Genomic DNA, 11,080 nt, shown 5'->3' on the forward strand with positions numbered 1-11,080 from the left:
CCTCTCATCTCCCTTGCCCCCACCCTCTGCCTGGCTTGCAAGCTCTCTTGCCTGCCTGACCTCAGGCCCTTGCCTCTCCCCTCCGGTGTCCCCTCCCTGGGCCGGCAGGGTCTCTGGGAGCCAGCTGCACTGCCCCTCACCCCTCCTGTCATTCATTGAAGCTGCACCCCTGGGTCACGAGGCATGGGGCGGAGCCGTTGCCTTCGGAGGATGAGAACTGCACGCTGGTCGAGGTGACCGAAGAGGAGGTCGAGAACTCAGTCAAACACATTCCCAGCCTGGCTACCGTGGTAAGACGGGACGAACCACTACCCAAGAGCAGGGACCGTGCCTGAGGCAGGCCTGGCAAGGACAGGGATGCAGGAGGGTGACTGAGACACAGGCTTTGGGCCTGCAAGTCAGGATGGCTGAGCCTACTCTTCACCCAGCGCTACCAGCCTCTGGGCCTCAGTTGCACATACGGCCACGTGGCCCCTGCATCTTGTAGCTTGAGTTCTGCCTGCAGCCATCGCCCAGCTTCCTATAGATGGGGTAGCCCCTCTCCAAGGATCCAGAGGTCCCTCTTGGGATTCCTGCTTTCAGAGCATGTCACAGGAGCAGGAGGAAGAGAAGGACCAGGGCAGGTGCTGATGAGCTCCCTACGGGCTGGTTCTTCCGTCCCTAGAGCAGACGGCCTAGTTCGTCTCATCTCTGCCGTGTGGGTACTGCCAGGGCTAGAGGCTGGGCCTCCACTGCCCAGGCTGCAGAAAGCTCTGCCCAACTCCTGAGGGTGGGCATTTGCTCAGGAGCCACTAGGCCTCCTTTTATGGCCTTGCATTTGGGTCCTGACCCAGGAAGAAGGAGCCAGATTTGGAGTCCTCAGGCCTAACCTCAGAGACTCTGAGAATCACCCACTTGCCAAGCCTCTGCCCAGGGGGAGCATTTGGCTCTGGGAGGGAGCCCAGGAACCTCAGGGGTCTGGGGTCCAGGCCATAGTCCACCTGGGGCACCTCACAATCCTGGGTGTGTTTGGCCAGTACCTGCCCCAGCAGGCAGGCAGGGCCCTGGGCTCTGGAGGGCACTGCTGGGACTGTCTGCAGAGACACAATGTCCAGCTTCGAGTGACCACCCCTTTAGGAGCCCCAGTGCTGGTTCCTTCTCTCTCAGCTTTGCACTTTGCCCTCTGCTTCCCCACACTCTCTCTCTCCGTCTAGAACCTGAGCTCCCAGGGCAGGGCTTCCATTCACACCTTCCCTTCCTCTCCCATGGGAGCCTCTGCATGACCTTCACTGTTCAGCACTCACCCACCCCCACCCCCGCCTTCCCATCCACCCACTACGCATGCCCATGTCCTGAGCCCAGGGTGGTGGGAAGGCAGCTGGTGTCGGATTTCCAGTGCCTTTGTGGGTTATTCTGTCCCAGGTTGGGGGTGTTCTTGGGAGGAGGCCTCTGACCCGAGAGGTCTGAGATAGGCGTTGATTATTCAGGAGACACTTCTTGAACACTGAGTGGTTTCCCTGGGGCCTGTGTTGGGAGCAAGGGGTACAGTGATGAGTAAAAGCAACATGGCACCTGCAGATACTGGGCAAAGAACCTACAAATAAATGTGCAAGTAACAGAGGGGCTGTGAAGGGTACCCTTGGGTGGAGGGCAGGGAGGAGGCAGCCCTGGTGATGGGCTGGAGAAGGCCTCCCGGAAGATTTGCACCGAGAGGATGGCGGGTGTTCATCAGGCCGAGGGAGGGTAAAGGGCGGGGTTGTTCCCGTCCCATAGAGAGGACAGCAAACGCAGGGATCCTGTGGCGGGAGGCAGCTAGGCCCACGAGAAGCCTCAAGAAAGCCAGGGCTACTGAAGCAGTGCAGAGCAGGTGGAGGGAGGGTGGCATGAGGCAGGGCCACACAAGTCCTGAGCCTACAGCCAAGATTTAAGTCTCGGGGCCAAGAGGTGTAGGAAGCACCTAAAGGGTTTGACTCAGGGACAGCATGGTCAGCGTTGGCCTCAGGAAGATCCCACGTGGAGAATGGACTAGGGGTGGGGTGGGGAGGAAGTGGGGGCTTCCACAGCTCTCTGAGAAGGAGGGAATGCAGTGGGAGGGTCCAGGCCCCCTCATGGCACCCAGTGTGTGCGGGGTACGGGGGTACAGAGATGAATAAGGTATAGCGCCAGCCCTCTAGGGTTCCCAGCCTCACGAGAAAGATGGATCTGGAAAGAAAGAATCCCCCTGTGGTACTGTCACATGGTGAGAGGCCAGCTGGCAGAGGACCAGGAACGGGGGGCTTCCCAGGGTAGGAGCTCCTTCCACTGGTTCCTGGGGGCTGGGAAGGCCAGGCTCCCCAGGGGGAGCCTGCAGAGTCTCAGAGGAAAGGGGCTTATGTGTTCCAGGAAGCACGGAACTTGGGCCTTGGCAAGGGAGGGACTGTGAGAGCCTTGCCAAGGGGCATGACCTTCATTCTCTGTCTCTATCTAGCATTTTTCTTTTTTCTTTTCTTTTTTTTTTTTTTGGTCATTTGCATTTCTAGGGCCGCTCCTGTGGCACATGGAGGTTCCTAGGCTAGGGGTCTAATCGGAGCTGCAGCCTCCGGCCTACGCCAGAGCCACAGCAACGCAGGATCTGAGCCGCATCTGCGACCTACACCACAGCTCACGGCAATGCTGGATCCTTAACCCGCTGAGCAAGGCCAGGGATCGAACCCGTAACCTCATGGTTCCTAGTCGGATTCGTTAACCACTGAGCCACAACGGGAATTCCCTAGCATTTTTCTTTTCTTACTTTCTTGCCTTTTTTTTTTTTTTTTTTAAACTGAGGTAGGAGTTCCCTCTGTGGCACAGTGGGTTAAGGATCCAGTGTTCTCTCTGCAGCGGCTTGGGTCTTTACTAGGTGTGGGTTTGATCCCTGGCCCAGCACAATGGGTTAAGGATCCAACATAGGTGGTATCTGTGGCTTGGATTCGATTCCTGGCCCAGGAACTTCCATGGGCTGTGGGTGCAGGAAAAAAAAAATTGAGGTAGAATTCATGTCACATAAAATTAATTTATTTTTGACTGCACCCACAGCATATGGGAGTTCCTAGGCTAGGGATGAAAACATTTTGTGTGGAAAGTATGTTTGCACAAAAAACTTGTACACAAATGTCCATCGCAGCACTATTCACAATAGTCCCAAAGTGGAAACAGTCCAAATATTCACAAATGGATGAATGAATAAACAAGATGTGGCGTATCCACACCAAGGGTTATTACCAGGCCATAAAAAGGAATAAAGCAAGGATTTGTGCTACAACATGGATGGACCTTGAGAACATTATGTAGAGTGAAAGAAGCCAGACCTCAAGGACCACGTACTGTCTGATTCCATTTATATGAGATAAGAATAGACAAATCCATCCAGACAGAAAGCAGATTGGTGGGTGGCAGAGGCGGGGCAGGGGAGAAGGAATGGGGAGTGACTGCTAATGGGTGCAGGGTTTCTTTGGGGGGTAATGAAGATGTTTGAAATTAGATAGTGGAGTTCCTGTTGTGGGTCAGTGGGTTGAGAACCTGACATAGTGTCCATGAGGATGCAGGTTTGATCCCTGGCCTTGCTCAGTGGGTTAAGGATCCAGCAGTGCCACAAGCTGTGGCACAGGTCACAGATGCATCTTGGATCTGATGTTGCCATGGCTGTGACTGCTGCTAGCAGCTGCAGCTCTGATTTGACCTCTAGCCTGGGAACTTCCATATGCTGCAGGAAGTTTCTTTAAAAAGAAAAAGAAAAAAAAAAAAAGAAATTAGTGATGATGTGAATATACTAAAAAACTTTGATTAGTACACTTTAAAATGGTATATTTTATGCTGTTTGAGTTACATTTTAATTCAAAGAAAAGTGCAGCGCTCCAGCCCCCACCCGGCCCCCCAATCATACCCAAGAAGCAATAGTTGGTTTCCTGTTGGTGGTTGTAGATGGCTTTCACTGAAAATAAAGCTCCAGCCTTGAAGATGAGGTGTGTTGATGGGCCAGGAGGACATGTACATCGATGGCCCAGATAAGACAGATGGTACCATGTGTACCGGAGGGACAGTGCTGGTCTCCCAGACCAGAGTCCCTTGGCTGCTGAGTTGACCAAGACAAGATAATGACAGGCCTTGAATGTCAGACGGAGTTCAGACCTTATCTTGCTGGTAGCCAGGGAGTGGTGGGAGGTTTTGGGAGCAGGCCCGTCACCTTCAGTGGCTTTGGCCGCTGTATCTCGGGCGGGTGTCTCTCAAAGACCTGCTATCAGCCAGCAGTCTTGGGAGCCGGCAGGGGGCCGGGGGAGAAAGGAAGAGAGAGATGGGAGCAGCATGAGGCTGCTGTCGCCTGGGATCTCCCCCAGGTGGCCGAGCCTCCTCTTCTTTCCTTCAGATCCTGGTGAAGACCATGATTCGGAAACGCTCCTTTGGGAACCCTTTCGAGGGCAGCCGGCGGGAGGAGCGCTCGCTGTCAGCGCCCGGAAACCTGCTCACGTAAGTGTCCACCTGCCTTCCCTTGGGCAGGAGCTGGAGGCTCCGTGAGGACCTGTCCCCTGCCCTTGGCCACAGAAGTGCAGACCAGCAACCAGTCCCAAGGGCACACTGGGGAAATCAGAGCAGCCGCTGGCTTTGATTTCAGCCCACCTCCTTTTGCTGATAGCTAATCCACAGGGAGGTTTTTATCTTCCTCAGGGGGACTTGCACGTTGGAGGGAGTGGGAGAGTGATTGACAACCAGAAAGGCTTTTTGACCCCAAAGCACGCATGCTTGATGGGAGGGGTCCTGTCCCGTGATGGGTGATCAAGGCCAGTCTGGCTCCCGGGACCCAGGTCTCACAGCACAGAGATGTCCTGCTCCTAGCCGCCCAGGCAGCAGCTTGGCGAAGCTGGTGTTCAGGGTCTGTGGGGGCAGGCACCCCCTGGATCCCAAGTGTCCCCTTCTCACTTCCCTTTTCCCTCCCCTCTGGCAATTCCAGCAAAAAATCCACCAGGGAGTGTGAGCCCCTGTCTGAGCCCAAGGTAACGCCTGCCTGCCTGTGCCTTAGCCTCTGCCGGGGCCTGGGGGCGGGGGCAGCTACAGAGCACGGGGTACCCCCCCCCACCATACCCAGACTGACCATCCTCCCAGCCTGGGCCTCTATGCCCAGGCTTACCTTGGGCCTCTGGACCCAGGATGAAAACAACGAGCATCCGGGGCTTGGCCCAATGGTGGGTCGTGCATGTGGGCTGGTGCTGCAGGTGCATGGCGCTCCACCCGGAATGCCTGTGAGCTCACCCAGTTCTTAGAGCTAGTCTGGCGCCTGCATCAGCTCGGTGCACGTCAATGGCATTGAGGCTGTTTCTTGGGCTGAGGCTGCCCCTGCTGTGGGTGGGCAGTCAGAGCCTAGATCAGGCATGCTGCACCCTGGGGCTCCCCCAGGGGCTCTCTGGCATCCACTCTTTCTTCTCAGATGGGTCTCGACCCAAAAAATAAGTCGTCTTCCAGCCTGTTGCAAATGAGTGTGAGGCTCCCCTGCCTCTGGGGAGGATCCAGGCCTTTTCCCCAGAGGTGGCCATTCTCTGCCAAACACATAGTCCGCTCAGCAGTACCAGTGCCTCCCAGGACAGATGAGAGATTTTATCCCTACAGGTCTGAGATGAAAAATACTTGCACTCCTGCTACTTTTCTCCACACCCCTGTGGCAGGATAGCAATCCCAATACCTGTCCACGGAGCGCATCATGCTCAGTGGGGGGCTCCAGGCAGTTCTCAAAGCCGCTTTATGGAGCTGTAATTCACATGCCATAGAAGTCAGCCATTTAGAGTATATTATTCAGTTGTTTTTACTATATCCACAGAGTTGTGCGACTATCACCACAGTCAGTTCTAGAACATTTTCATTAGCCTGGGAAGGAACCCTGTGCCCTTAGCTGTCACCATCCAACTCCCCCATTCCCCAGCCAGCACGAATCTACTCTCAGTTTCTGTAACTATTTGAGGATTACTTATGCTTCTCTGGAGCAGGGAACGTGGCAGTTAGCCATCAGAGCCAATCAAAGGCAGGCTGTGAAGGCTGCCTTGGTCCCTGCTAAAATGTTCCCAGACATCCCTGCAGCCGCATGATAGGGCAGCCTTGCCTGCAGGTTAAGCCTCACAGGGTGACAGGATGAAGCGTATGGGCTGACCTTCACTTGGCCCTTCTCTTTTCAACCCTGGTTTTAGGATTTGCCTCCCATTTTGTGCCAAGCCTGTCATTTGTTTCATTTTTTACTTTTTTGTTTTTTTGGGGGCTGCACCCTCGGCGTATGGAAGTTCCCAGGCTAAGGGTTGAATCAGAGCTGCAGCTGCTGGCCTACGCCACAGCCACAACAATGCCAGATCCGAGCCACGTCTGTGACCTACACCACAGCTCACTGGATCCTTAACTCAATGAATGAGCCTGGGAAGCAAACTCACATCCTCATGGATACTAGTTGGGTTCGTTACCTCTGAGCCACAACAGGAACTCCTGTTTCATTTTGAATGAGATTAAAGTTGCAAGACACCAAAGACTGAGACTGGCCTGAAGGACTTTACTGCCTCTATTCCCTTACCTGCAGTCTCAGAAACACCTGGGACTACCTGCCCTTGCTCTCAGCCCGTGAATGGGATGCTTTAGTTGTCCCTGTGGTCCAGCATCCTAGAGCTCTTGCAGCATAGTTGTTGGAGACCTTGGACCCGTGGCCTGCCTGCTGCCTGCTGCTAGAGCAGCCAGTACAAGCAGGCAGCTCCAGGGCAGAGACGGAGGGCCTCACTGGATATCTAGTTACAGCTCCCTCCCCGGAAACTTGACCCTTGTTCTTTGGCAGACACATAAAAGCCTATGCGTGTGATTTTTAAACAAAGAGGAGTTTCTTCCTAGGCACGTCCAGACATCAAGCTTGTCTTTCCCTCATGCAAGGGCAGTTCCCCTTCCCACCAGGGGTACATGATAGAGATCAGTCCTGTGTGGCAGGCCTAGCGGCTCCCCTTAGAGGGGGCAGTGTTTGCTTGATGATGGCAAAGGATTGGGCCCCTCCTTAGGGATTCCCCTCATATCTCCCATCACGCTGCCCGTGTCTGTCACCCCAGGAGGCTCTAGCTGGGGGCCCTTTAGGATGTGGCCTCTGGGGGGATGTGAAGACCCTACTTCCCACCAACTCCGTCTCCTCTACTCTGATCACACTTTGCCAAGATGAGGGCCCTTCTTTCCTCTGTAGTGTCCCTTGGGCCTGTATGTGGAGGGCAGTTCTGTTGACAACCACTTCCTGAAGGCTGGCTCTGTGCCCGCCCAAGTCAGGTGGTCCTGCTTGCTGCCCCCAAGAAGTTCACTGGGGAACTGAAGACAAGGGTCTGGGTTCCTGCCCTGCAAGAGCTTATTGACTAAAGACTGGGCGTGGAATTGCCAAAACCCCTCAGGAACAGGCCCCAGTGTGGAGCCCACACCTGACCTGTGACAGGTGCCAGTGATTTTAGGTGTTAGGGGGATAGGCTGGCATCTATTTTTATAATTCCTTGCTATTTTTGGTACATGATGCTGGTTTCCGTTCACAGAGGGGATATAGCGTCTCCTTTGAAACTTTCACATAAGAAAAAAAGGGGGAGAGAATCTAAAAGATGTAAATAAGATTCAGGTGGTGCAGGACGTCACGTGCCGGCACCGCCCGGGTCTGAACGAGGGTTTTCTGTTCGGTGAGCAGGAAGCAAGGCAGCGAAGACAGCCCTCCGGGCCCCGAGCTGCACCTCGCGGGGGAGGAGGAAGTGCTCTTGTGAAAGGCGGCCCCTGTGAGGGGAGTTGGGGGCCCCCAGCCCCTGGCTCCCGTGCACGCTCACCTCCTTCGCGGCCGGATGAGGCGATGGAGTAGCTGCCGGACCGCGACCTCGCATGTCCCGCACCTCACCTCAGCAGCTGCGCCCTGCGTTTCCATAGCAGCATGTCCTACGGAAACTGAGCACGTGTGTAGAGCCTTGATCGTCATCTCTGGTTGCTGTGTTGTTTTTTCCGTTTGTTTGATTTCTTAACCGTTTTAAAGGGGACAAAAAACACAAAACAACAAAAAAAGACTTGACTCCATGACATCGACCTTGGCCGCTGGCTGGCTGAATGGGCGGGTATGAGGAGTTGCAGACCCAAAGCCACGTGCGTTTGGGGACAATTGCTTTTTAAAACGTTTTTATGCCAAAAATCCTTCCTTGTGAACTCAGAATCATGTCAGATATACCAAGTGAATGTGTGTGTGTGTGGGGGGGGGGTGAAAATCAGCCCAAACTGACAGAAAACTGGTGGTGCGGTCTGAGACCACACCCACATTTGAAGGGGGGGATGTAACTTGGTGCAGAACTCAAACTCCAAACCGTGGCACCTTCTAGAACCATGGACTCAAGGAGTCAGGACAGGGCTAGCCCTCAGTAAACTGCAGGGAGCTTCGCTGCAACTTACTCCTAAGAAGGACTTTACAAATTTTTTATGAGTAAAGTTGTAGTCAGGAAAGGGCTTGATGCTTAATAGCTTCCCGGAGGGGGATTTTCCGACCCCAGAGGGGCATTCGGTGGTTGTGGGGGGACAGGTCCCCTCTAAAGGTCTGAACGAGTGTTTATGACATCGGCTCAAAGCTGGAATCTTTCTTAGTTGACTGAGGAGCTCTGGTAAGTCTCTTGTTAAATGACAAAAACTTCAGGGTGAAATCCTACACTTCCATGTACATTACATGGCTTAGGAGTAAAAACAAACAAAAAATATGTTCAGTTCTCTAACTAGTCTGAACTCTAGAGCAGTTCAGAAATCATTTCGAGCTTCCAGGATATATCCCACGGCTTCAGGTATGTGAGAGCCAGTGAAAGCTATGCCTGTATATTTAGCAGCTCTGCTTGTTCATAACCCATGTATTCTAGAGACGGCTAAGGTTTTCTTTCCTTCTTAAATACTAGCTGATTGCTGTTAATGAAACACTTATCTAGTTTCTGGAGGGCCAGATTGGAGGTACTTTCCTTCAGCTGAGACGCAAATGACCATTCCTCACAGGCAAAGCTCTGTTGGGATCTCTACGGTAACTTTAGGGCACCCTTTGAGAGATGATGATTGAAACGCAGAGCACTCCTCAGGGCCCCAGGGAACCAGAGCTTGGCACGAGAAGTTCCCTTTTGTGGCCAAAAGTCTGGAAAGAAAAGGTTTACTTTTTTGACTTTCCACTGACGTTGGGAAGTTTGGTTGCAGTTCAAGTATGATTTCTTCCAGAGCTACACGTGGGTGAGCGTGAAGTTCTAGGGGGAAGAAAGTTGGAAGGACTTCGAATAGGGAATTCCCAGTGCTTTGTGGAATCTGGCTTGGGGGAAACAGGGTCTTTCATGGGCTCAGAAGGAGTGCTTTTTTGTAGTTTCTATCTACTCAGTGTTGGTAGGAGGGCTTTTTGCAGAGAGACAGAGAAGCAGACCAGGTGCCTTCCTGCCCAGCACGTTCACAGAGCCCCAGTGTTCTTGGCCTCCCTAGATCTTCCTAAGCTCTTGACTGTGGTTTAGCCAGGCTTCTCTTGCTCTCTCATAAGCAGTACTGAATTAGGGAATGCTGGTTTCCAAGAGCAAAGGTACACCCTCTGCTGCAGGGGCCTCTGGCCTGCTTTCTTTCTGTTTGTAACCTAGCACTTCCTCTTGCCTCTTGGACTTGTTTCAGTTTACAGGCTCCACCCCTACTGGGAGCAAGTGGGGTCTGGTTAGTTTGCAATAAGCACCTTGCAGTGGTTCCTGTCAACCAGTCCCTAGTCTTAGTCCCAGCCTGTCTATGTGGACTCTGGCCCGGCCTGTGCAGTGGCTTGCCCAGGGAGGGCGGGCAGCATGCAAGAGCCTCTGCAGAACTGTGTTTACACAACCGCATCGGGCAACGCCATTTCTCCCACGATGAAACTCTCCGGCTAAGATTACATGGCGTGGAAAGCCAGCGAGCAGGCAGCACCATGAACTGTTGTGGGGGTGGGGGGGCAGGGGGCTATGTTCATTACTTTTTTTTTTTAAATAAGAAACACCAAAGAAAGCTGTGGAAAGGAACTGCCCCACGGAGAAAAGTATAAGCAGGGAGGTGTGTAACATAAAGCATTAGAGCTCCTTGGAGCACAGACTCCTGGGGTTCGTCTCCACTCTTAGAGCACAAACATTGATTTTTTTTCCCCCCAAAGTCAGCTCTGTTAGGAAAGGGCAGAAGCTGTGATGAGCAGCTTTTCCAGGTGAGGATACCCATCCACCTCTTCCATCACTGGCTCATCAATGGGACCAGTTTGATGTAAGCAAGACATGGCCTGCCACCTGTGGCCTTGAAGGAAGCACACGTCCTCTACCCATCTTCCTTCTGCCCTGTTCCACTCCCCCATCTAGTCTGCAGCCTGGCCAGTGGCTCCCATAAAGCCTTATCCAGCCCCTCGTTGGCACTTGGGGCCGGAGAGGCTGTCTCCCCACTGGCCTGGGCTTTCCCGTGAGTTAGGGCTCCGTCCTCAAGTCCTTTCAAGGCAAGGAAGCGAATAGCTGTGCATTTAGAGACACAGGCCCGACCTGTCACTCTCACTCATCTTCCAAAGGGGAGCTTCCCATTGCCTGGGGGCGGGAAGAACCAAGACCTCCACTTGCTTCCAAGGTGCTAGGGAAAGTGTCAAGGTCGTCGATTCTCATCTTCTCTCAGCTTTACAGGCCGAGTTTCGCGGGACTGCTGACTTTTCTATTCTGTGACTGATTTCATGCCCGATGCTTCTGTTTTATTCCTGATCCTTTCTACTATGCATTTTCCTTTTATCAGGTGTACAAAGTTAAATACTGTGTATTTATCACTAAAAAGGTACATGAACTTAAGAGAATATTAAGCCTTTGGTGTTTTTCCACAGATGTTTAAGCTTCTCTGTAAACTTGAAATAAACAGCAAAATGGTGCAAAGCCTGGCCCTTTTTGGAATGTTTTCGTTGGTCGTTCCATGAAGTCAGCCCTTTCCAGGTCATCTGGCCTTATGTCTGTTTTCCTTCCTTAGGCTTGACAGCGAGATCAAATGCCCAAGTCAAGGCAGATGCACTCAGTCAACCCCTAATTTAAGCCTGTCATAGTACCCCACTACTGAGAGTGTGGTCCCCAGGTCAGCATCACCT

The 11,080-nt window shown here is 53.1% G+C and overlaps 1 protein-coding gene across 33 annotated transcripts in view; it reads left to right on the forward strand.

Moving 5' to 3' along the window:
• The window catches only part of CAMKK2 (calcium/calmodulin dependent protein kinase kinase 2), a 59,046-nt gene extending 48,172 nt beyond the window's left edge, over positions 1 to 10,874 (forward strand). For 8 of the 33 annotated variants that reach the window (XM_021073026.2, XM_084996236.1, XM_021073029.2 and 5 more), the window contains 4 exons: positions 162 to 290; positions 4,361 to 4,461; positions 4,943 to 4,985; positions 7,664 to 10,874. In XM_021073026.2, the coding sequence (XP_020928685.1) occupies positions 162 to 290; positions 4,361 to 4,461; positions 4,943 to 4,985; positions 7,664 to 7,828 (438 nt within the window). In that variant the 3' untranslated portion in view covers positions 7,829 to 10,874. Of the gene's footprint in view, positions 1 to 161; positions 2,631 to 3,542; positions 4,466 to 4,942; positions 4,986 to 7,663 lie in introns of those variants that run through there. The other 25 variants (XM_001929310.6, XM_021073035.2, XM_021073036.2 and 22 more) reach the window with 6 other exon arrangements.
• Positions 10,875 to 11,080: the final 206 nt, after the last annotated feature.

Source organism: Sus scrofa, chromosome 14 (assembly GCF_054392235.1).
Source record: "Sus scrofa isolate SSC_HxYL_T2T_F1_AM1 chromosome 14, Sscrofa_HxYL_maternal_Yorkshire_Landrace_v2.0, whole genome shotgun sequence".
NCBI classification, from domain to species: Eukaryota; Metazoa; Chordata; class Mammalia; order Artiodactyla; family Suidae; genus Sus; species Sus scrofa.